At 40.7% G+C, this 26738-nt stretch overlaps 1 protein-coding gene across 7 annotated transcripts in view; it reads left to right on the top strand.

Moving 5' to 3' along the window:
• Nucleotides 1–26738, top strand: part of LOC121904871 (CUB and sushi domain-containing protein 3-like) — a 235399-nt gene that overhangs the window by 144841 nt on the left and 63820 nt on the right. For 6 of the 7 annotated variants that reach the window (XM_042422653.1, XM_042422650.1, XM_042422649.1 and 3 more), the window contains 15 exons: nucleotides 552–668; nucleotides 940–1149; nucleotides 2543–2731; nucleotides 3801–3978; nucleotides 9267–9412; nucleotides 9975–10055; nucleotides 10990–11103; nucleotides 17034–17222; nucleotides 17656–17814; nucleotides 19136–19324; nucleotides 21620–21805; nucleotides 22618–22812; nucleotides 23576–23749; nucleotides 25325–25498; nucleotides 26381–26554. In XM_042422653.1, the coding sequence (XP_042278587.1) occupies nucleotides 552–668; nucleotides 940–1149; nucleotides 2543–2731; nucleotides 3801–3978; nucleotides 9267–9412; nucleotides 9975–10055; nucleotides 10990–11103; nucleotides 17034–17222; nucleotides 17656–17814; nucleotides 19136–19324; nucleotides 21620–21805; nucleotides 22618–22812; nucleotides 23576–23749; nucleotides 25325–25498; nucleotides 26381–26554 (2475 nt within the window). The remainder of the gene's footprint in view (nucleotides 1–551; nucleotides 669–939; nucleotides 1150–2542; nucleotides 2732–3800; nucleotides 3979–9266; nucleotides 9413–9974; nucleotides 10056–10989; nucleotides 11104–17033; nucleotides 17223–17655; nucleotides 17815–19135; nucleotides 19325–21619; nucleotides 21806–22617; nucleotides 22813–23575; nucleotides 23750–25324; nucleotides 25499–26380; nucleotides 26555–26738) is intronic. The other variant, XM_042422651.1, reaches the window with a different exon arrangement.

Raw genomic sequence — 26738 nt, 5'->3', positions numbered from 1 at the left:
GTTCTCTGATGTGTCAAAAGAAGAGAGGGGAGGTGTTGCAGGGGGAGGGTGAAGTAATCAACACCACTGCTGAGCAAAACTGTGGCGCTGTATTGTATATTGACTCCCTCATTTATTTTAATTTAAAGCACCACCAAACAAGGAACGTATCTGAGTCTGTTATCTTTTCACAAATGCCCTTATGGAGCATAATCCACACAGTCAAGCAGAGATGTACAAGCACAAGTCACAGACATGCTCAAAAACAGAGAAACACGCTCCCCTCCCAGGCCCCACCCCCCTCCAGTCACACACTCATAAAGGACAGTCACAGCACCTTTTTGCAGCACAAGCTTATGAGCGCAGGTGGCAAATGCATACAGAAACAGTGCGACCATTCATTCTCCTTTTTGGACACATACTGTACAGCTATTAATGTACTGAAGCACGCACAGACACAATGCCTCCCTCCATATTCCCCCCCCCCCCCCGTCATTGTTTTTCTTTGTTTTCCCAATGAGCCGTTCTGTGGAGAAGTGACACGTTCTTTCTCCTTGGTTGGTCTCCCTCAGCTCAGTGTGGCGGCTCCATGACAGACTTCAGCAGTGTCATCCTCAGCCCAGGCTTCCCAGGGAATTACCAGAGCAGCCTGGACTGCAGCTGGAGAGTTCAACTTCCCATTGGCTTCGGTCTGTCATCTCCCCCCCCCCCCCATCTTTCCTTTCTTCTTCTCCTCCTCTCCTCTCTTTTTTTCGTGCTAGCTCTGATGTCTTCTGTGCTGCTTTCTTCTGCCTTGTTCAGTCTTCTCCTCTCCTCTCCTCTCTTCTCCTCACTGTGTTAGAAAAGAGCCTGCTAGCTCCAGTAATTACAGTACTTGAAAGGAAAACACACATTCACATTCAGACTTAATTCATATTTTCTTAGTTTGTCTCCTACATTAACCTTTGCTTTTTTTTCTAGGCATCCATCTGCAGTTTCTGAACTTCTCCACAGAGCCTGTTCATGACTATCTGGAGGTGCGCAGTGGGAGCCTCGAAACAGGAACCGTGATTGATCGGTTCAGTGGGTCCATGGTGCCCAACTCTCTCTTTAGCACCACCCATGAGACCACTCTCTTCTTCCACAGCGACTACTCCCAGAACAAGCCGGGCTTCCACATTGTCTACCAAGGTGACGAGCAAAGATTGGTCTTTGTGGTAAAGTAAAAATGGGGTGTTATCATAGCAGTAGTTGCAAACTGAAAGAGGATTGAATAGTTTGCCAATAGAACTCTTAAAAGACCATCCGTCAGGTTAGATAGAGGCCAGGGACAAAGATTAGTCCAGCAAAGTAGACACTTTCATTGAGGTTGTACAATTATAAAAGGTTAAAGAATAAAGAAACAAAAATCAATGCTGACCTCCGCTGAGACGTTCAATAGCACACATCCTTGAATAGTAATGGTGTTGGTTATGTCAGTGGGGTATTTTTTGTGTTAAAGCCCATGTGAAAAAAGACTTTCAGTAATGTACACACAATATGAAATTGCTGTTGTTGCACAAAAACCTTGTTTCAAAAATGTTAACTTTACTTTAGGAAGAAAGAAAAGTTTGTCCAGCTTTAGAAAGGGCTTGAACCACCATACACAGACACAGGAAGTAGGGGTGTGGAGGTCGCTGCAGCACCCCCCACCCCAAGGTGCAGCAGCCCCGCTTCCAGCTGGCTGGAAACCTATAGGTTTATTTGTGTTGTTGCAATGATTTATTTTTTTCTGTCATGTGCGAGCCGGTCCGGCAAAAACAGACCCTGCACGTAAAGATAATGGAGTGGGGAAAATAACCAGGCGTGTCCGACAGACACTCAATGTAAAAGTGTTTTCTTCAACGATTTACTTTAAAGATTAGAGAGGCTGCTTCCAGTTATTGTAAACGTTTCCATGCGTGCAGTAATGTCACTGCGGCAAGTATTGTGGGACATTCAAGCAGTAAAACTAAAAACTGTAGTTATAAACTTGACAGGACAGAGAAAACTCTCAAGGGGAAACAGAGTTAAACTTTTTCTGCTTCTGAAATAAATTTTTTTAGACAGCTCTGCTCGAGCTCGGGACTTATCAGGAGATCAGCTGCTTTGCTCCAAACAATTTCACCGTATGAACCTGGACTGTGTGTTTGTAACAGCTGACCTTTTAAATGTGTAGAAGAACACAGAACATTAATTACCATTAGATCCCGACCGATTGTGTCAACGTGTCTGGAGATTAACTGTAAATAATCAGTGAAGTTACGCTGCTGTGCCTCGTGCCTCGTAAATGCACACAGCGTCTCTCTGCGGGGGGGATGGCTGCAGGTATTTAATAAACTTCATAAACTTTAAGAAAAGTGAAATCATCAATGTTGGAGTTCTGAGGTTTTCAACATTGCCAATGTGGTGATTAGATGTTACCAGGGATGAAGATAAGCAGCTCTTAGCGGCTCATAAGCCAGGCTTTGTTTTGTTGAGGTCACCATAGATTTTATTATCTGTTTGGAGACTATATCTAGTAAACGTCTGTTGCTGTGTGCGGATTTGTTTTTTTTTTTAACAGCATACGAGTTACAGAGGTGTCCAGATCCACGGCCATTTCGGAATGGCATAGTGATTGGTCAGGACTACAGTGTGGGGATGACCATTTCTTTTGAATGCCTGTCGGGTTACACCCTGCTCGGAGACCCTTCTCTCACATGTCTACATGGAATCAGCAGAAACTGGAATCACCCCATACCTCGCTGTGAAGGTGACTGACGTTCATCCGTGTTGTTCATGTGTAGATTTCTCTGAAGAAATGTGAAAAAGAGGCACTGAACATCTCTTACTATCGCCTTATCGTATTAATACCTAACTGTTGTTTAAATAAGCTACAATTAACAGTATCAACACATTATATTTATCTGTCATGACATGTTTTTTTCTTTCATATGCTCTCACTGTTTTCCCAAACCCAGCAGAAAAATAATTTCAATAATGTGTACTAACAAATCTTTGGAAAGTCATACTACTATCTGAGAAGCTGACTAAAGTAAAGATAGGGATGCTTTTGCATCATCATTACCCACTAAAAATAAGGTGTTTGAAGTTATTTTGAATAGAAGAAAATACTATAGGTTCTTCAGTCTGCTTATAGTCATGTCCTTTAATGTTGCACACTAAAGCATCTGACTCACTTTTACCACCAACGCAGCATCACTGTACTGAACTATAAACTGATACAACTCATTATAATGATATATGGAGCATTTACAAGTCTTTATCATGAAGCCGATTAAGCCTGTGTCTGTTATAAATTTCAAGGAGACTCCTCAGATGTTGCTCAGGTATGATAAATTATGGCTTCCCCTTCATCAATTAAACGAGGGAGTAACATACAAGTAACTTTTAAAGTCTACAACAGTTTGGTATTTTTCAGAGAAACTGGTAAATAGTTTTGTTTTGCTCCGTACACTCCATATTGTCCTTGTTGAGTTTACAGTCCTTATTTGATCTCGAGGGCAGAGCTTTGGCTTTGACTTCCAGTTCAAAGTCAAATTTTAACAGATTCCCTCTGAAGGGGTGTGACTGGGGAGTTTTAGTGTCAGAACTACTCAGTGTCATCAAGTTCATGCCAACCAGTAACTATCCCCTCCAGTTGTGTCTAACAGGTGCACTGCCCCCTCCAAATCTCAGTGATAACCCAATAACATGCAGTTATGGTTTGTTTTATCAACAGTTAGTGGCGATACAGCCATAAAAGTTTTATGACTTGAGGTAAATCAAAGAGCGGCTTTCTATTTTTATTCAGCCTCCCTGACTTCCTTCTCTCCCTCCAGCTCTCTGTGGTGGGAATATAACATCCATGAACGGCACAATTTACTCTCCTGGACACCCAGCCGAGTATCCACACTTCCAGGACTGCATGTGGACTGTCAGAGTACCCCCTGGGTATGGCATCTACATCAATTTCTCTGTTATCAATACAGAGCCAATCTACGACTACATCACTGTGTGGTAAGCTCTCATTTCTCTCTCAGTATGGCATTATTCTCTCAATTATCAGCTTATGGCACACATCAAACAAACACTGTTTTCTGTATACAGGGCTGCATTAGAAGTTCTGTTGACAGTGGTTGGGAAGCAGTTTCTCTGAATTAATATGCGATGTTTGTTAAAGCTTTACAAACTAGTGACGCAGATTTTTCCAAATAATACTAAGCCGTGAGCCACAAAATATACTCTTGTTAAAGTTTTATTTCTTTACTCAAGGAAAAACTGGAGGGTATATGAGATTTTCAGGATAATATACTGTGTTTGGGTGAACATTTCCCTAACCATTGCTACAGCAAACTCAAAAGCTGCACACAATGGATTTAACAGTTGACAAAACGTTAAGGCCAAAGGACAGTTGGACAACTTTTGCTCACAGCTTTAGATGTGACACCCTGCATCGGATGAGCCAACAGACATCCAAATATCGTATATTGACCTTTGCCTGGACATCTGTGAATTCATTTTTCTTTTCCTGACAACTTTCCTCTCAGTCCCTTGCTAAAACAGAATAGATTTTGGTATGTGATGAAATAAAAGAAAGTGAAGTAAAGTCTGAGTCACTGTGTGTCCCTCCTCTGCTACTCACTAAACTTATGGTAGATGTTTAACTCCAGCTTCCCTGTGAGTGTTACATAAAAAATCATATCAGCGCTTGTATCAGCATAAAAACAACAGCTCTGAATGACTTTGGATTTTCAGTATGTAGAAGTAGTGCAAACTTTAGCTCTTGACAGATGAGTACAGCACAGTACAATAAACTATACTATGCTGTCTGTTATCTGTCTCTCCTTATCTTTCTGTCGTCTCTCTGTAGCATAGCGAGCCTCAGGCAGTCATAGAGCTGTTCTCATGGGTGACTGAGGAGGAAAATGCCTTCAAGCATCTGGGGTTACCATTCATAGAATGGGAGCAGGGACAGATCTAGAGTGGGGGCAAAGGGGGCAGCTGCCCCCCATACTGTAGGACTTGTCCCCCCAGATGTCCCCCCAGTTTTCCAGCTCCTTAAACTGTAATTATAAAATAAATGTACTTTTTTTCGGTCACCACTGTGTTCTCAAAGTTTCCAAAGCACTGAAATAAGCAAGAAATAGAAAGAAAATCCATAATTCATATTACTCACTTTGGTCCCTGAAAACTGATGGTACAGCACCGCGCCAAACACGCACAGACACACAGTCACAGCGAGACAGAACAACACAACACACGCAGCAACTTAGAGCTGCAGCATCTGGAGATAAAGTCAAGTCAGAGGTTCTCTGTGTGAAGTTTAACCAACCAAATCAATTTAGCTCAAACAAAGTTAGTAATGAATGTATGTACTGTATGCTAAACTTGATTACTGAATACTGAGAGCATGTCAGTAATGATAACGTTAGCCAGAGGTTAACGGGAAATTTCGTCATGTTTTATGTGGATGTCCAGTCAGTGTTGATGGTGAATGTAGTCAACTGAAGCAATAAAAATTCCTCAGCGTTTGCCGTATTGACTGAGAAAGCTGAGTTTTCCTGCTTGCAGAGCTGTGCCGGCAGTGCCTTCGTGTACAGGATGCATTGCGCGTAAGCTTCTGATGCTCAATCCCCAACCCCCAACCCCCAAACCCACTCTGACTCGCATAAATATGGCTGAATATCCGAGTCAGCCAATACACCGTAAAATGTATCCTTGTCCATAACATCCTCTGCACTCATGTTTTGGGATGCCATTTTCACTGTTGGTAGCTAGTTTGCAATACAAGTGAAGAGAACAAAGCAGCTGAAATAGCCGTAGTTCTTCCTCGCCCCCAACTACATCACTGTACACGTCAAATGACGACACTGATGCCAGAACAGATTTTGCAGCTGCTCTCCAGAGACACAGAGAACATTGGCAACAGCTGCAGGCATTTTTCACACTATATCCCTAATTCAGATAGCTAGAGGTAAGATTGAAAATCAGCAAAGTGGTCCTTTAATTTGCTAGCAAAACGAAGTTCATCATAAGACATGATTTGGAAGAGCCTTTGTCATTCTGAGCCTCCATTTTAGTAGATATCAAAAGCTTCAGGTGCACCGTTGCAGTGTTAAACAAACACTGTTAAGTTATGTTTGAATCCATCATGTTTAGGGAGTGGGTTGTGGGGACTGTAGTCTGATATCTGCAAGTCAATGTAAGGAGATCTATTATTTTTATTTGATTAGCAAGTACATAGCTGCCCTTCAATAGCACAGAGTCTGCACACAAACAGGCTGCTGCCTCCTTGACTGTCAGACTGAATATATTAGTCATGAGGGGATTAATTAGTCTAAATATCACTCAGCGTTACATCTGATTGATTTGATTGTTTTATTGTAATTTATTAACCACATACTCCTACTGGGTAATGTGATAGATGGCTTTTAACCAAAAGATCCTTTCACATCTTGTCTACAATAGGTCAGAGTAGTTGGACTGGTGTGCAGTGCAGACTGAAAATGAAAAAGAAGGGCAAAAGTGTTGATATTGCCAGCTTTTTCAGCAAGAAAACTCAATGTTGATTTTGTATGTCTGTGAAACATTTTGCTACCCAGCACGACAACTGTCGCCTTTAGCTGTCTAAAAAAAAACTAGTCAAACATGACCTGATGGTTAGTGCAGAGCCAGTGAGAGCTGCACAGTTTTTTATGTGAATGCTGGTATCTTGTTCCTGATGTCCATCATTAAGAACATGTGTATCAAAATAACATAATGTAAGAATAAATATAAAACATATTTGTGGATTTTTTGTTAAATCCATTTACCTACAGAAGCAGAATTGTTTTTTTATTTTTAGATCCCCACATACCGTGACCTTCTATGCCACCTTGTCAAAACCTCTTGCCACCCCTTTACCACCCTATGTTAAATTTTTACATCCACCACTGTATGGGAGGAGGGAGCCACTGGCACTAATGTTTTCAAATGAAATAGCGCATAAACATTCTGTCCCCTGATGGCAACATTTCATTTCCCTGCCTGACTGCCGCTTCCCATTTTGCTGATTACTCTGAAATGAAACTACAATAAGACTTTTTTAATATATAAGATATTAAAGGTACATACACATACAAAAAAGCCTCTAGTGTACATCATTTAGGTGAATAGGTCTGGAGCTACCTGAAATACTGTTCTCTTGCACAGAAATAGCATTTATATATATATATATATATAATAGAAAAGTACTTTCTTCTCACATGATACTTTCTTTTAATCCTCTGAGAAAAGTAGAAACTGGCTGTCCCCACATGCTACACCTAAAAATTGTTAACTATGCAACTTACTCCAGTTAAAGACCATGACAGTGTTCCTATAAAGGTTTGAAAGTTCTCCTCTGCACTCATTAGCAGAAGCGCCTCTGTGTTTTGCAGCTACACTAATGCATGCTTCATAAATAGCTTCACCGCTAATGGAAAGTTCTATTATCACCCCACAGCCATCCACCCATTCATCTTGGGAAGGGTGATATGGAGAAAATGTTCACAGTAAATGTAGTTTTATGTTGCATTAGCAATACAGTACATTTTATGATATATAGATTTCCTGAAAATTTCAATTTGGAAATCATAGATGCAAAAATCCTATAAATCCAATATTGCCATAAATTAGCCCTGCTCACTGAATTGTAACTTCGCTCTCAGTACACCCAACAGAGCTAGAGATAATAACAGGTTTAGATACCTCAGTAAAAACAGCATAGAAAATACCAATCTTACAGGTTGCCAAATCTCTATCACCAGATATTTCCATCTGTATTTTCATCCATTTTCAGCCATTTCCCTCAAGCTCTACCTGGGGGATCCTGAGGTCCTCCCAGGCCAGCTGGAATACATTAGCGTGTTCTGGGTCTGCCCCTGGGGTCTCCTCCCAGTTGGACGTGCCTGAAGTGGCTCTACAGGGAGGCATCCTGGAGGCTTCTTAATTAGATGTCTGAGCTACTTCAACAGACTCTTTTGAGGAGGAGCAGTGGCGCAGCAGGTCTACTACGAGCTCCTCCCAAATATCTGGCTTCTCACTCTTTGACCTCAACCTGCACAGGCAGCTCATTTCAGCTATTTGCATCCGTAAATCAAGAACTTAACTTTCAGGCTTAGCTCCATTTTCAACTTGACATTTCAGTACTATGTTACTTGTCAGTTTCCACTCTTCATTTTAACACATTTAGGAACAAGGCCCATAGATACTTAAACTCCTTTACTTGGGGCTGCAGCCCCAACTGCTGAATGTGGATGCTGTCTAAGAGATGCGTCAGACATGACAGCCTGACAACATTCAGGGCCTAGCATCTCACCCATCCCACCCTTGGCATTATGCCAATAACTATTTCAGTGACTGGTACTGTCCTTGCCTCATATCCTTGTATCTGTTTTGTAATTTATAGCTGCCTGAAGGCTGACTTGAAACACTTGAAACATATTACCACTGTCACGTCTTTGTGATGGAGCTATGACATTTCGTGTAAATCAAGTTTGATTTTCAGAGTATTGACATGTCATTAGAACTGGAAATAAAGTGCCATATACTGTAGCAACAGTAATGTATGGATCTGGGTATACACTCACATGGACAGATCCACACTTCAGAGATAGCAGACTACTCCCCCTACTCTCCAATAAGGGTGAAAATCTAAAAGGTCATTACGATTTAATTAAATTTTGATTCCCAGGGCTACAATTCCTTATACATCATGGTATTCTGTTTCATGGTATTCAGTTAAGAGCTTTACGATTTTGTGATAACCATCCATTCATCCGTTTCCTAAACACACTTATCCTTTTATGGTTGTGGGGGTTGAAGCCTAGTGATAACTATACAGCCTAATTATGTACATACATGTACAGAATATTAACAGTCTCAGCTAACATTAAAAAAACACTTTGAAAGGAAAATAGACATCACAAAAGCTGTTTTGGATTTTGCACAGTTTTGCAGAATTTTCTGTCATTGATTTTTTTTCCCCCCTAACCCATCAATATGTAACATGACTGGAGGGGGCAAAAGTTTCAGTACCTCCTCATCAGTTAGCATATAATCAACTTCTACTTTGACACTGTTGATTAATGTGAAACTTTGTCTTAGATCGTCAGAATAACTGCTGGGTCCACAAAACTGCTTGGGGATAACAAGACCTGCTCTTTGATCCTAGCAACTTATTACTGGTGTTTATTCATAAATCATTTGCTCTCATTCTCTCTTCTCCTCACCCTTAACACCCCCACTTTCTCTACCTCTTTGTGTCTCTTAAACTCACTTTGCAGGGATGGACCCGACCAGGCCTCGCCTCAAATTGGTCAGTTCAGTGGCAACTCTGTTCAGGAGGGCGTGTCCACCACCGCCAATCAGATCCTCATCAAGTTCCACAGTGACTTTAGCACCAGCGGCTTCTTTGTACTGCATTATTATGGTAACCTCCTCTTTGATACCAGCTAAGTAAAGACCTTGTCCCACACTGCTGTAATGATCCTTATTCATTTGATCTTCAGTTCTCCACATTGCAGGGACCCCGCTGTCGTAATAAAGATCACAAAAGAACAGAGGGAGATCGTCCCTGTGTTTCTATATTGGAACGCCTTTAATATTCCCTTTTTTTAGGAGTCATTATTTGGCCTTTCCCATTTTGCTACATGGTATTGCTTCCAGTTCTGTGTAATGATAAATGATGAATGCCTTCTTATGCCTATTTTACATCTGCAATATTAAAACGCCCCTTCGAAAAAGACGTTGATTAATAATAAAATGTCCCTCATCTCAGCTAAATTAGTGATTGGTTTTTGATGATCATGAACAGTGATGGGTGGCAATTTATGATATAATCAAGTTTTAGTATGATAGGAAAATAAAATAAAAAATGTGCTGCAGTCATATAAAAAAAACACAGACACTCAGTTTCTATATCTCTCGCTCTCTGTCTCGAGTGCACGTACACACTCTGTTGCAGATTTCAGCGTTTGTCCTCTCCCCAACAGCATACCAGCTGAGAACATGTCAGCCGCCCCCTCCTGTCGCCAACGCCACTGTCCTAACCGATGATGACGAGTTTGAAATAGGTTTGTCTTATTTTATTTTGCTTGTTTACCGGCCAGGGACAATACGTAATAAAATGAATTTGTGCCAGACATAGCTGTAAGGTTATTAATTTGGACAGCACTAGACAGAAGAAAAAAAAAATGCAATAGATGTATTAAATTGTTTTAGTCATTAGTTTATTAATTCATTCCCCTGTAAGTTGAATCACGTATTTGTTCATTGAAACCATTGTTTGTGTTTATATCTTTGTTGTTAGTCTTTATTTTCTTACCTTCAATTGTCAATTCATTTGTAGATTTTTGATTTGAAACTGGTTTGTCTGCTTCAGCTTTGTCATTCCACCACGTGAATCTCCTTCCCTTTCTTTTTTGCTCTTTGTTCTTTCCTTCGTCCGCCTTGCATTTCCTTATTTCTTTTTACATTTTTCCATCTCTTCATGCAATAAAACATTAGTTTGAGGGCAAAGCTAATTAGCTCTCCATATAAGCTGTTTGTATTTTCAGTGTTCAAAAGTGATTAGCAAAATGAAGTAGAAATCATATGGCTAGTGGCTGCCTCACTTTGTGTCTTTGAAACTGAGTGTAATTCAGATTTCATGTGTGTGTACAAGTGTTTTGCTCTGTAATGTAATGAAGTGCCTACAGTACTCCAGCTAGCAAAGGGGATGTCAATCTTCATTAGAAATTGTGTTGTTGATTACTATTTCAAGTGCTAGAACTGAGGAAGCTTTTACTAACATGTAGCTCTGTGTGGTTGGGTGGGCGGGTGAATGGATGGATGTGTTTTTTTTTGTCCACTTGTGGCTTGTCTGTTTGTGTGTGTTTGTGTGTGTTTGTGTGTGTGTGTGTGTGTGTGTGTGTGTGTGTGTGTGTGTGTGTGTGTGTGTGTGTGTGTGTGTGTGTGTGTGTGTGTGTGTGTGTGTTTATATGATTGCGGGTGTAAATGACCTCACAGGGGACATTATTCGGTACTCGTGCCTGCCAGGCTTCACTTTGGTGGGCAGTGAGATTTTGACCTGTCGACTTGGAGAGAGGCTACAGATGGATGGACCCCCACCAGTCTGTCAAGGTTGGTTTTATTCAATATACGCCAAAGTCTATGGGGATGTTTTTATTGTGCGTTGTTATATATATTCTTATATTCATGTGTGTATGCGTTCTTTTGTCTGTATTTAAATCTTTGTGTTTGCACGTGCAGCCACACTTAGGTGTATGAGTATCCATGATCAATAATGTGTGCTTCTGTGTGTGCTTGACACCTGCCTGCCAAGGTTGATTGCAGTCTGCAGCACCCACTGTTGATGCATCATTTAACAGGCTGCCAGCAGGGCCCCTTCTAACAGGCTCCTGGTGGCAAACAGCATCTCTATTCTAATTTATCAAGACTCAAAGAGAAGGCATACTACTGACCCAAGATCATAGACTTGCGCTCCACTAGAACCAACACTTGACTGTGAACAATCTGTGTGAAAAAGATTACACATCAGCGGGTTTCAAGTGTTTTTTTTTGCAATGTAACAAGGTAGATGGTGGCTAGTCATAGCTGTTGTTACACTGTGTTTTCCATGGAAAGAGAGGTGAGCTTATATTTTACCCCTTAATCCCTGTTCAAATAGCCCCGTGGGTTTCATTGATGTAAAATGTCTTCCTACCTATGTTTCTTCAGACGATGGATTTTCAAAAAAGAAGCAAAGGAAACAAAATGTCTGTTGTCTGCATCAGAGATTTTGTTTAGACCAAAAAACAAATGCCATCAGCCTGCCTGTCGTGCCAATACATCCCCGCTGAAGACAACAGAGCATTCTCAAACCTTCTATTCCCTGTGGATAGGCATCTTTTGAAGTGCCCGGAGTCCTTTGTCTACAAGTCTTGAGTTGATGAGCATTTCTGTCTTTTTATTTCTAGAAACTGAGTAATCGCATTGGACTTGTGATCATGGCATGACAGATTATCAACAAACCCGGAGCCTGCATTCATAAAACATCTTAGAATAGGACTAGTGATTTGGAACCTATTTGTTCATCCCTAGCTGTTATTATTTGATGTCTGACCTGACATCATGGTTCCGCCCCTGTAGCAGTTTTGTGGCTGACATTGTTTTGCTCTTACTAGTAAAAATTTGGCTGACTCCATTTCCGTATATGCAATGTACCAAACAAGTAAAGCAAAAAAAAAAGTAATCACAAAGCTGAAGACAAGTGACCTGACCGTTGAGCCAGGATCTGGATCTACTCATATTCTTATACTTTATTTATAAAGGCTACGTGCAGCACTGCCTGAGAATAGCTCTGTTAGTGCACTGACATAGGTCAAAATTTGCATTGATGTACAGTAGGTGCATGTTTGGGAGTCTTGAAAACAACAAGTCGACTTTTACGTGTGCTGCATTTGGCCCGACTAGCATTTTTCAGAATAAATGATTTATAAAAGTACAGGGGGGGTATGAAGTCTTGCTGCATTTTATTAGCTTGTTAGATGGTGTAGTGTGAACAGAGATAGGAAACAGAGGAGAGAAAAGCATCATTAATACTGCATCATACCAGTCTGGCATACAGTATCACATTAAGCCAGACAGGAACGGTATTACAGAGACATGCTTTCCAATGCTTTATTTCATTGTTTGTTTGAAAGTGACCAAATTAGCAGATCAGCAATAATAGGAAGAATTTAAGATAATTTTATCTGTTTATTTTGTGTCAAGCGAGGGCAGTCAATCACTTGAGAGTACTGAAGGAGATTTCAAACTCTCTTGTCGTCTTGGTCTTGCCAGCTCACCTCCTCATGTGTTATTGACTACATAGCTCTGCCAAAACCATCTAGCTCCTATCAGCTAAAACTCACATAATGTACTTGAAATCATATCAGAGGCTCTAATTTGAGCAACTAAATTAACCTGCCAAATCCAGATTGGCAAAGCATGGTGGGTTGTTCTGGTAGAAAACAACATTGCTTTTCAGCTGATTTCATTTTGCAAGGCAATCAATCATATACCAGTATTTGAGATGTTTGAAACTATTTTGATGTTGGACAATATAGGCAGTCATAGATCTTTGTAAGGTTGTGCTAAATGGATAACTAGGCAAATGAGATGTTGTATATAAAACATAACGAGTCTAATAAAGCGGTTGCACTTGTTCAAATACATACCTAAAACGAGCAGGTGCTTAGGAAAAACATAATAAAATGCACAGTGAAATGAGCATTGTATATGATAGGCATATTTAAAGTGCAACAAAATGTGTTAAATGTTTAGTCATCATACATATCTTGATGGGACTGCTCCTTATCACCTGCCTTGAGCATAGTAAGAACTATTTTAGGACATCTGAGTTAGTATTTCATTGTCTGACATTTTCATGGATCACCTCATTATTGGAGTTAAGAATTCATTACATTTTCTTGTGTTGGATATGTTATGCCCTTGTGCCACCTCTAGCACGAAACTAATTGCTCTCTGTGGGACATGTAAAGTTGAACTTAATTTGAGTTGACCTGCTATTCACATCCAAGAGACTGCTACAGTAAGCTTGTAAGGGGGCCTTTTCCTGTCGGCAGCTTGCCGATAGGGCAAGATAAAGAATTCTCTTGTGTTCACCGATTCTGCCTTTGTTTGCTGTCAACCCCTCTGTTAATTGTCAATTTATGCTTATAAGATAACACTGAAATGTCCTTGCATGGCTATGCAATTTCACCCCCAAATACCCCTGGTTTTTAAGATATTTCCCCAGGCTCTGTCTTTATGAAAGCCTATGAGGAAGGTTATGCAGTAGCTTTGATCAGGGATTGTGCCACAATTGAGTTGACTGCTGTGTTTGCTTGGTACACCATCTGCCACTCTGCGCTTGAATCTAACACATTACATGTTGATTTATTGCTCCATATCTTCACATTCCCATTGATTTTTATGTGTCTGTCAAAAAATCGAATGAAAAACAATTTAAATCCTCTAACTTCAACTTCACTATATATATATGTAACCTTTTATTGTATAATGTCTCTGTCGCTGACAATATGTAGCAGCCATTGTCATGATATTGTCATCCCATGCTCACAGTGTGCTGAGTGAAAGAACAAACAACTAGTAGTTTGCACGAGGCTTTTCCAAGACACGTCTCGCAGTATTTGCAAAATTTAACAAATGATGGTGCCAGTTCTTTTTAAACAAATCATGTTGGCATGCATGCCATTCTAGCAAATAATGGATAACAATATGTGTACATGTCTTAAGACACAGTAGCTTCTGCATAGTATGAGTAGTTGCAGTAGTTACCTGTATGTAAGAGTTCCAGGAGGACATGGATGTTCAGTTAATGTACCACATTGTTTAATACTGATTCTCTTGAGATGAGATGGTGTCTCATTTAAAGATAAAATGGAATTAGAAATGCTGTAGTTCGTCACGTTTTCTGGATTGTATTTAAACAATTGTATTTAGAGCTGTACTGCTTTGCATTTTTGTACACTAAGGTACAGAGGTCTCTATTTGTAGTATAGCCAAACCACCATATGAATACATTTTAAGCTTCAGTTTGCTCTTAGGGTAACTGTAGCTTCCTGTCCTTATCATGGTACCATGGATTGTAAAACCCATCTCAAAAAGTAACAGCACTGAGGTGTCTAAAACTGTTTTAAGCCTCTCATGATTCATTTTTTTAAATCCCTGCACCTAAAGTTTGAGGCAAAGCAGTGTAAGCCACAACTGTGCTTACTGGATAGACTTGTGTTTGTTGCCTGGCAACGTTGGCTTATTAAACAAGTACTGGGGGCTCAATTATTTCAATAACAAACTCTTACCAGATAGATGGCTCTATGTACGGCACATTAGATCTTGTCAAGTGAGCCAATTTTATGTATATCTTAAAGCAATACAATATGGTAAAACGCTGCAGGGAAGAGGAACCTGTGTAGTCTATGAAGTACATGGAAGTTTTTCGGGTTGGCAGCCCCAGTGTATTACTGTGAGAGAAAATGATATAGAATTGAAATTAAAAAATGCTGGTAGCAATGACTTACAAATTTCACACATTTTCTTTTGAATCTATGCTGGCTCTATGACAAACATTCCCACTGGCATCAGTAGAAGCAGAGGCTCCTGCCTGACAACAGAACTGGATCTAAAGCATGAAACCGAAGCAGTCATGTGAATTGATGTCACTGCACCAACTGAAGACCCCATTCTGAGCTCCATCATATCATCAGTGAGAGTCATAATTCTCCTGCCTAATACGAGTGCCACACTGAACCATGGTTTTCATCACAAATGCTAAATCGAGTCTGTTAATGGCGTAGAAAAGCACTCAAGTTTCTCTTTTTCATCAGGAAAGTGTGGACATGATGTCTTGACAGCACAAACAGCTTCTTGAACACTGATGGCACAAACACAATAAATTGTAAAAAAAAAATAAAAACAAAATAAAAAAAACTGTAAATTGAAATTGGCTATAAAATGGCCGACTGACTCACGTCCACCCAGTGCTGTGAAGTGTGATGTAGCAGGTCAGGGAATTCCCCTCCCTTTATGTGAAAAGAAACTTTCTTTATATTTCTGCCAGTGTGGTCTGTAAAACATATACATTCATATATTTTCTTTTCAAAGTCTCATTTCTATGAGACTAAAGTGCAAATTCAGCCTACACATTTCTCTTTTGTTTTGATCTTTTAGTGTTGACTCATGTACAGTAGGAAGCAGCTCTGTAGCTCTTTTTTTGATTTTCTACAGTATACGCCCGCTGCAGAGCACACAATAAAAGAAGATAGCACAGCGATTGAAAATGAATACAAATGTATGACTACTTTGAAAAAGGAAAAAACAAAAAGGATGATCGGGTAAATTGTCAGACAAATACGTACAGAAAAATATTGATCATGTCTCTCAAACTGTCAATTAATGGTAGCGAAGAAATATTGCTATATTGATATTGAATTGCTAATTTATTTTCTTCGGTTGCTATTTGTTGCCTTCATAATGAATACAGTACTGTGTTTCTATAAATGTTGATTCTCTGCCATGCCGCGTACAAATGATGCTACTCTGTTTATATTTCCATATTTATTTTTCTTTGATTCCAGTATTTTCTTTGATGTCGAGAAAATGTAATGGGAAATTTTCTTGACCTCGGCACTCACACAGAGCTTTTGGTGTATTGTGCGAAGTGCGTTGTTATTTAGAAAATCTCTGACTTTGACTCTCTGTAGATCATATACAGTATGGCTGTTATCTTTGAGCCAAAGGCTGTTCTAGTTCAGCCAGTTTAAACTTTCACAGTGAGTCACCAGCAGGAATGTTCACACTGCTTTGTGTTACATTCCTTTCTTTTTTTTTCTTGATATATGTCCGATTGTTTCCAGTGACCTTTTTATTTTGAGCAGTTGTTCGCATTAACCTTTTATATGCGTCATGTTTCTTCACTAGTGGCCCTGAAGTCAAAATGTCTGTTCGCAGCAGAAAAGGAAAGAAAGAAAAAAGGACTGTATTCCAGAAATGCCACTCTACAGGAAATGAAGGGAATCCTTTGAGTTGATACACATGAAGTCACACACATAAACATACACAGACTTACACACACGCACACGTTTTTCCATACAAAATTAGCTGTCTTGCCTACTGAGTATTATTATTTGATAGATTGATATCAGGGGAGCTTGGTGACAACAGCAGACTCACCAACTCAGTCCTTAGGTGCATTATCATTCTCACTGAAATGTAATTTTTTCAGGACTAGTTTTTTTTTTTTTTCAATGTAATTTCTACTGTCACAGTGGAATATTCCTTCCTTCCCTTCCCTCCTCTCACATTTTCTCTTGAATTCTGCCTTCCATTCCCTCCTATACCTCTTATTTCCACGATTTGCTGCCTCCACTGACCTTTTATCTCCTTTTTCACCTCTTTCCTCGACTACTCTCTCTCCCCTCTCCTCTTTTCACTCTCTCTATTGTGCCACTTCCCTCTCTTTGTCCTCTTACACTGACTTGCTCTTAACCTCTTTCTCTCCCTCCCAGTCCAATGTCCAGCCCATGAAGTGCGTTTTGACTCAACGGGCGTAATCTTGAGTCCCGGCTACCCTGAAAACTACCCTAACCTCCAGATGTGCTCATGGCTGATCAACGTGGAGAAGGGTTACAACATCACTCTGCACTTTGAACTCTTCCAGACAGAAAAGGAGTTTGACATATTGGAAATATTTGATGGTGGGTTCACTGGGGTTTTGGTCTTTGTGTTCTGTGGTAAAAAAAATTAGTAGGCAAGATACAAAAAATTTTAATTAACTGAAATGATTGATATTTTAGTCTTGTGTTATGAATTGTAGTGCTTCTCAGCAAATCATTTGTTCTTTCTTATTGTGTTTTGCTGCAACATTTCAGCATTTGTTCATGTTCTGAATGTGATATTTTAGAGCTGAGAGTCTAATTTTCACTTCAAATGATGTGGAAAACCATATAACTATAACCATATGATGCCATAATTATATGGCATTTAGAAATGATACTGATATTTGGTCTGATGTTCTTATTAGCATATATGTGATTAATGCTATGTGTTCCAACAAGTGGACGATGCATATGTCTTACTGTGAATATATTGTTTTTAATGTGGATCTTTTGCGTATGTCTCCGTGTTCAGGCCCCAACATCTACAGCCAGAACCTGGCATCACTCAGCGGTGACATAGAGACACCCTTCAGCCTGACCACCACGGGCCACCAGCTCCTGCTGCGCTGGTCCTCTGACCACGGCACCAACCGCAGAGGTTTCCACATCAGATACGTGGGTGAGTATCAAAGTATGTATCCAGCTTATAATCATTTTCTCTTTTTATTAGTGCTATTCGAATATATTTTGTATCTTAAACTGTAGAAAAGTGATAAAAGTCATGGGTTTACAATATGTGCATTTATATTTCATGCAACATGTAGAGAGACTTTTAATTGAACAGATAATAACACTTAATAGGGGCACATATTGATTGAACCTTCTCTGTTGCAGCTACTGTGTATTACTGTGAATACAATGTGACCCCATGATTTTTATCACAGTATGCTCTGATTGTTCGGGAGTATCGTTTATTGAGTTCTTAATACCAGTTCATTTACAAAAAGACTCGGAATTTCCACAGAAATGATAATGGCTCACAATAGGAGATGTTTTCACACGCACGAACCATAACGCAAGAAGAAAGTTACAGGAAGGCTTGCATGCTGTTTTGCACTCCTTAATTTCAAAAGGTTTTAAATTCTTAATTGGATCTTTAATAAAGCAAGTGGTGCTAAGCAAGAGTAGCACAGGGAATCTTATTCCATTTGAAATGCATCAATAATAATGAAAAAAGCACAAAAGACATTCATTTTTCATGTTGTCTCTCCATTATATTTAATACACGAGAGTGCTACTGTGAAAGCAAGTCGGTGTGATGAATTTTGTAAAGAAAACTCCTCCTTGACTTGATTGACTTGAACACGAACTGACTTAAACTGCAGTATGTGTCTTTCCGTCTTAAATCCCTGCTATCTCACGGTCATGCTGATTTGAAGGAGTGTTTGAAAGAATTCGTGAAGCACACAGCCCTCCCCTGGATTTCTCTGTCCCATTGGCTATTCGGCGCTCATATTCTGGAAATCAAATTGACCTTTTTTGTGTTCGATGGGCTGAAAGATGAGTGAAACGAAGGCTATGGAACAAATAACTGCAGGATGCACCCATATTGCATGTGTTAAAACAAATTGAATATGTGTGTGCCTATAGGCCAGAGAGGAATAGTAATAATGTGATTTTGAGGACTTCCTTTGCTGTGTGGCACACGGCCCGAGCGCTAAATAGATGTGACACTCCTCAGGCATTTTCCCTCATTATCTTTCTGCATTTAAAAGGGAGCCTTACTGGGACTAGAAATGCTCACCTGAGTCTTTCTCTAGAGGAGCTATGTTAATGCCTCTTATCCTGTCCTTTTCTCTGCTTTCTTTCCCCCTTTCACTGTTAATATCTACTTATTTGTTCTCTATCCCCCTTTCCTTGAAATCGTTCTCATCTTGTCTCCTGTTCCTCTTGCCCTGCCATTCCTGTCCCCTGTTCCTTTTTTCACCCACCTATTTGTCCATCTATTGTAGCAATGTACTGCAGTACCCCAGACTCCCCACAGCACGGCTTTGTAGTCAGCCAGACCGGGGGTCATCTTAACAGCATGGTGCGCTGGGCCTGCGACAGGGGGTACAAGTTGATCGGAAAGGGCACAGCTGTGTGCAAGAAGACCACCTACGGCTACTACGCCTGGGATGCTCCAGTTCCCGCGTGTCAAGGTGAGCTCATTGGCCCTGGCAGCCCTTTATTTCCAACTTCAGCCCAGCTCTTTCCGTGTTCTTCTGGTCACTGCCTCTGCACCCCTCTGCTCAGTAGGCAGACCGACAGGTGCTTAAGGCTCCCGTGTGTCTCAGCCCAAGCCCTTTTCCTGTGTTGTTAGCAGCTGAACTGAATCCAGCCTGATTGAGAGCCAGTACTCTGTCAGGTGGAAAGGAAACAGAAATCAATCCACCCTTCTTCTGTCAATTTCCACTTCTTCAAATTACTTTGGCTAACTCGCCATTAGCATGCAGTGTCTGCTGCTGTTGGGTTTCACGTAACTAATTGGGTTCTTTGATGTGCACATGTGAATGTGTGCATTTACATGTGCATGATTGCATGCGCTAGCACACACACACTCACACACACTCACACACAGCAGCAAATAGCAACAGATGGTGTGCTCAGTTGCGTTTTATCATGATGCAGTGAAATCAAAATGTATGTCATGTACTTTAACATGATTTAAAAACACTTCACACCTGCGATTGATTCCGTCAGTTTGATAATTGCACACAGCTTTTCCAAAGCACATAAACCAAACCATGTCTGCAAATGAACTAATATATTCATACAGATGCTGTCCATCTGGTATCTGCTAGAGGGTCGAGATTACATTACAGAATGTTCAGCTTTTCATTCCCTCCAATCCGTATCGTACGATATGTTGAGAATGTATAGTATATGAATGTACCGGTGTTGCGCATTCATCTCAGAGAAAGAACACTGACCTAAAATGATGTTTCAGGTCCACTGCCTTTCTAAACTTTGATAGTCTTAAAGAATTTACTCTGTCAAACTTTCCATCTTAGGTTTAGAAAATTTTTAGTGCTTGTGATTTGGACTGTGACTTAGCAGTATTCACAAATGAATGTTGATTGATTCTCTCATGGGGTGGTGAAGGGCAATGTAATGGCTGCAGGCCATGTTGGCAGATTCATACCTTTGATGTTTCACAGTGTGCAGCTACCATTGCTGCTCCATTTTATGATGTGCGTGTTTGCATAACTGTTCCCATTTAGTGTAGCCCAGCAGATGTTGGTTTCCCTGCTCTGTTCGCTCCCTCTGACTTGGCTCTGATGATAAACACCTTGAAACCTACTATCTTAAGGTTTCTGTCTGGTTTAAGCTCTGAGGCCAGGGTAACCCAGATTCACGCCGTGTAGGGGCAAGGACGCAGCGCTGTGTGGGAGTTTTTCTATGTGTGAGTGTTTCATACTTTGTATGAAGAAGAGGATGCCGCTGAAGTTATGCAGTTACATTATTGGTTGCACTAATAGTATCATTAATTGTAAAATAACTTTGTATGAAAACATTCTAAAACTTTGTCAGATTTATGGAGGACTTTCATTTTGATTAGATATCTCTCTGCAATTTGTTAGACCTCCTCCACATTGAGGTGGCTGGATGACTTTTTCCTCAAGGGACCAGTCCTCTATGTAATATTTCCATGGATTTCTCTAGCTAGTGAGATTTCAAGAACACTTTAATTGATTCAGTAGCCCTAAAATGTGCACAGCAATTGACTTGATAGAGTATTGACAAGATAAAAGCGGTCCCACATAATTATTATAAATGCGTTAGGTGGGTGTAAATATCTTTGTTTTCCTAAAATGTTGACTGGTGGTGGTAGGCGTACTGTTTTGCATTTTAGGAAATGTAGCACTTTTGCAGTGAGTGATTTGACTTGTCATAACAGAAAAAGCACAAGTGCATCTTATTTTATTAATGATGGCTCAGCTCCATTAAGTGTCCCAGTAAGCCATTCCAGTCAGCTGGCATGCAAAATACCAGGGCTGTGGAACTCGCTCACCAATGCAATCATTATTAATGTCATTAATTACACTTGTGCTTCTCCTGCTGTGACATGTTAAAATATTTTCCATGAATAAGGTTTATTTTCAGAAATCTCCAGGGCTGTTTAGTGACAATGTAGCACGGTTATTTCTTTTTTGGATTTTAACACTTTTTTAATTAAAACCATTTGACAAGAAAATGAAGAAAACAAATAGCTGCTTGCATAAATTGAAAAAATAACACATTACATTTCTTGTGGACCACAAAGGGGGTTGCACTTTGAACACTGGTGGCAGTACACACACAAGTGTATTTAGCACTGGCTCACAAAAATGTGACTGTATGTGACCGCTTACCATGTCTGTGTTTACCAGGCGTCTCTCTGCAGATCTCTCTAGTGTGTGTCTTGTGCTGCGCTTAAGCATGTGTGTCAACAATCGTCCTCTTGCCGCCTGCAGCTGTGTCATGCGGTGTGCCCAGTGCGCCAGTGAACGGAGGTGTGCTCGCTGCTGATTACTCCGTCGGCACACGGGTGACCTACTTCTGCAACAGCGGCTACCGGCTCTCCTCCAAAGAGTTGACGACCACAGTCTGCCAGCCAGACGGCACCTGGAGCAACCACAACAAGATACCTCGATGCATCGGTGAGTAGAGGATGCTGCAGGAGGAGGCGGAGGGCTGAAGAGGAGGTGCAACGGTGATTTAGAGAAATGGGGTAACCGCAAGAACCATTGCATCGTTAGGAGAGAGTTATGGAGACGACACTGATTTCATAAATTCGACAGCTGTATTCCAAACAGGAAGTTTGAGAAATCCTCTGGAGACGTTGTGGAGTATCAAACGCTTTTAACAAAACACAAAACGCTTTTTTCTGTAACAGCAGTCCCAACAAAACCACGAATTGTGATTACAGTCTTTCTTTCATGAGAAAAACACTAACCTGTTGGCTAGTGATGATGAAACGGATGAAAGAGAGAATGATGTTAGAGGGGAAATCTGTTGCTCCTGCTGGGGTGACTGTTTTACATGGCAGTGCAACTTTTCCAAGTTTGAAAGTCAATGTCAGGAGTGATTGACAACATTGTTTACTATTGAGACCAGTGTTTATTCCCAGCTGTATATGTGTCTCACAGCAAAAAGGGAAACTGAGTTTGTTTTGGAACTCATTTGGTTTCTGAGAATGCCAATTCATAAACAGCTTTGTTGTGGAAGAACATTTGTTTAACTGTAGAAAAGTAGTTATTTACATTTTAACACATGGATTAGTTTATTCTACTGATGGAATTTGTATTTCCACTACACTGTTGGGTTGTTACATATGTTTATGGGTTTTGACTTGGCAGTGTCTATACAAGACATAAGAAACTGAAACAGAAGTCAATCCATTTGAATAATCCAAAACTAACTATGTCCACTTTCCTCTGTATCCCCTCTTGTTTTTTTTTTTTTGGCACAGTCATGATGTGCCCCAGTCTCAGCTCCTTCTCTCTGGACCACGGGAAATGGAGGATAGTCAACGGTTCCCACTATGAGTATGGCACCAAAATAATCTTCACATGCAACCCCGGTTACTACCGTGTTGGCCCTGCCCACATCCAGTGCCTGGCCAACGGGGTGTGGAGCTGGAGAAGTGAAAGGCCTCGGTGTAGAAGTGAGTGACTTGTGACTTGTGTTTGACTCACACAAGTTCAGAATCGCAAATCATAGCGATGTAGACTTTACCAAAGGAAGACTGAACCAAAAGAATGATGTTTGTTATTACGTATATAGCTTGAGTTCCTTCTCACAAACACAATATATAAGTGTTTCATTAATTTCATAGAATGGAATTGAATAGAAGGGAAGTGAACATTGCTGTCCACCTACATTGAAAAAAATCTATGTCCTGCCTTTCCTCAGGTACACTAGATTCATAGATTGTGACATTATAAGACTGCAAGAATGAAAATCTTATTCACAGCTTACTTAATCAACAGCTCAATGATGTGCTTTTGTACTCTTCACCTATTCGTGTCTCAGCCTATGTTAGATAATGTTTATTGTGGGAATGGGAAATAAAAGCTTTCTATGCTGCCATGGGAACTACTTTTTGAAAAGCAAAAGAGCTGAATAGCCAGTGTAATGGCAAAAGGAGATGCCAGCCCGCATCATGAAAGATGTTGGGACAAAGGAAAACACCATTATTATCCTCCCCATGAAATAGTACAGGTCACTCTTTTATCGCATTAAGGTCAGTAAGATGGGTGTAAATGACTGTGCTCTCCCATTGACTCTGAAGATGTAAGCCAACTTCTGTCTCCTCTTTCTTTCTCTCGTATTCTTTCTCACTCACTCTCCCGGTATCTTGTTCTTTCATTCCCTGCTTCTTCCATCTCCTTCCTCTTCTTTTTACTATCTTCTTCATCTTATTGCAGTCATTTCCTGTGGCGATCTGCCCACTCCTCCTAATGGGAAGAAAATTGGCACCCAAACTACCTTTGGAGCGTCGGCCATTTTCAGCTGTAACCTGGGCTATGTTTTAACTGGATCTACTGTTAGAGAGTGTCTCCTGTCCGGTCTTTGGAGTGGGATGGAGACTCAGTGCCTGGGTAAGCAGGGTCTAAATGTTCTCTTTAACTTCAAAAAAGACTGCCTTGACCTTGGTCAAACACTGCTGACAATCTGTTCAGACAGAGTATGAGCTTCTGTGGCTGGGCCAACATGCCCAGAATAGAACCAGATGGGGAAGCAGAGGGTGGCTATAAATGTTTATGGCTAATGACTGTAAAATACTTAGAGAGGTGTACAATTTTTTGTCTTGGTCCTGCCATCATGTTGATACTCAACACCGCCACTTTATATTTTCCTCGGGGTCTGCTTGAGACCTTGTGGAGATCATAAGGTAAAAATTGTTGTGTAAATGTGCAATCACTTTTGGCAACTGCCTTTAGTGGATTGGAGCAGGATGCTGTACAGCCTCTGAGTCAGTGTGATTCGGTGTTTCTTAAATGTTAAATGTGAGAGAGCAGCTAGAGAGCCACAGCTGGCCTTGAAACTATGAGACACTTGCCAAGCTGCACCAGCACAATTTCAGCATGTTGTTAACATATATGTATAAACAAGAAAATACGCTACAGCTCAGCTTACCACAGCTCATCACATCTCCGCGCCGTCGAAGAAAATGAGACATATGTAATTACTTGAGCCGCATTCAAACCCACGCAGCAGCAGAATGTGACTGTTTCCCTGGCAGATGCATTAGTCCGTTTATCAACCCTGTGGCACCAGCACTCCAAGCTCAGCTCAAGATTGGTTCAGTTCATTAAAGGAAGGGCACCTCTCTCTTGTTCAGTGATATGGCTGTCAGGGTTGACGTAGGCAGGGACCTCTCAGTATAGTAGCCTACTTCAGCACTATCTTCATAGAATCTGGCTGCTCTCAACTGGAGTGTGATAATAAAATGCTCGGCTGGGTTTCTGGGTGCAGGAGTGAATTAGGGAAATCAGACTCACAGTCAGTGGCAATTTCCCAGGTTTTAAGTGGCAGTGGAAATCTCAGCAAGATTCCTCCTCTCTGAAAGGGATTTATTGTAGCTGAAAGTAATACGATTACGTGCATGAGCGTATTGCACAGATTTTGAGGAGTTCCACATGCGTATCTCTGTCTACTGTAGTTGAGAAAAGCTGAGTTATCACCACGAGTGAAGCTGAAGCCAGTATGAATTTAGAAATAATAATTCAGAGATAATGAGCTGAAAAATGCTCTCTAAATCCAATATGTTTCATGAATACACTAATTTTGTTTGCCAGCATTATAATTCCAAGACCTTTTAAATTGCCAGTTTCCTCATTTCATTTTATAATACAGTTGTCAAAATGCAAAGTTATTCAAACCTGATAACACAATCAAAATTGTGTTTTTACCCTGCAATTATTGTCCATTAGTGGAACTACAGGCTATTATTCCCAAATGTTATGAAGTTGGACCAAAGTATTTCACCACATGAATGATTGACTGCACCACCAAGTTCCAGGATGGACTGTTTTTGTCATGACCAAGTCTCAAAAGGCAACAGACAAAACATGATCTTGTTGAGGAAAAAAAGATAAAGAAAGCAAGAGGAGACAATAAAATATCTTAACAGTATGTTTTGTTTTGTTTTTTCCTCTCGCATCGTCCTACAGCCGGTCACTGTGGCGTTCCCGAGCACATCGTGAACGGGCAGGTGATCGGGGAAAACTTTGGTTATAGAGACACAGTGGTTTACCAGTGCAACCCCGGATTCAGGCTCATTGGTTCCTCAGTGCGGATCTGCCAGCAGGACCACAACTGGTCCGGACAGCTCCCAGTTTGTATCTGTAAGTACTTTAGCACCCCATCTCCCTGGCTGATTGACTGCAAGAGGAATCAGATGTGTGTTTATGTGTGTTTGTGTTTGAGGGAAAGAGAGAGAATTGCTGCGGTCGTGTGCGTTTGTTGTCACACGATTCAGAGAAGTGGTCAGTGAATTGATTGAAAGTAAGTTGGACAGAGTATGTGCCTGTTTGTGTGCTGAGAAGAACCACTTGGTTATTTCTGAATTTCTCACTATAGACACTACTGCTCAGATGGAAAAAGAGCTGATGGGACCAATTTTGTTTTCCAGCCCTCAATGTTAATTTGAATACATTTTAAGGAACCCTTTTGAATATGTAAATTTCTATTCACAAGAAACAGCAGTTTGATTTGATTGTATTATTGAAATAAATAAATCAATAAATAAAAATGTGTTTAGCACTCTTAAAAAATGTAACACTGTTAAAAAGCATCTTTCAATTCCCACAGGTTCCTGTTCCTTTCCTCTCAGAACTGCTGAAGTCAATAGTCAATACATGGCCACATAATGTGATTCTCAATCTCCTATTGACTTATTGACACACTGAAATGTGCTGTTCACCCTCTCCTAATCGAGATCATGTCTTGATTCCTAATTCCCCTGCTGTCCTCGAAGGTTAATTATATGGTAATGATATACCTATGATAGGTGTCACTGTATATCACCTACATATCGATCATGTTTATTGAATTTTCTCTCCCTTTTCCTCTCTCTCGGTCTCCCTCTTTCCACACACTCTACCTTTCTCACTCCCCTCCTCTTTTCCCTTCTCTTTGTATTCCTTCCTTGTTGCTGTTCATCTCCTATCCTCCTCTCTTCCTCCCTCCTTTCACTCACATCCCTGAATGATGTGTGTCAACTTCAGCTGTCACATGCGGCCACCCAGGTAGCCCTATCTATGGCCGCACCACAGGTGATGGATTCAACTACAATGACGTGGTGCGCTTCTCCTGCAACAAAGGCTACACCTTGGAGGGGCCCTCTACAGCCCAGTGCCAGGCCAACCGCCAGTGGAGCCAGCAGCCACCGACATGCAGAGGTAGGGTCCAGCTACAGAGTGACTGCTGCAGGGATAAATGATTGGCAGCTAGACTGACTTTAAGTATCAGAAAGAAGCAGATGTATCCTGTCAGTTGAACCAAAAAGCCACTTGTCTCTGCCAGCATGTTTAGGTAAGGCTCAGATCACCGACATTGCCTCAGTTAAGACAGACAGGAATCAAA

Source organism: Thunnus maccoyii, chromosome 10 (genome assembly GCF_910596095.1).
Source record: "Thunnus maccoyii chromosome 10, fThuMac1.1, whole genome shotgun sequence".
In the NCBI taxonomy this organism is placed as follows: domain Eukaryota; kingdom Metazoa; phylum Chordata; class Actinopteri; order Scombriformes; family Scombridae; genus Thunnus; species Thunnus maccoyii.
This window is presented reverse-complemented; position numbering and strand designations above follow the sequence as displayed.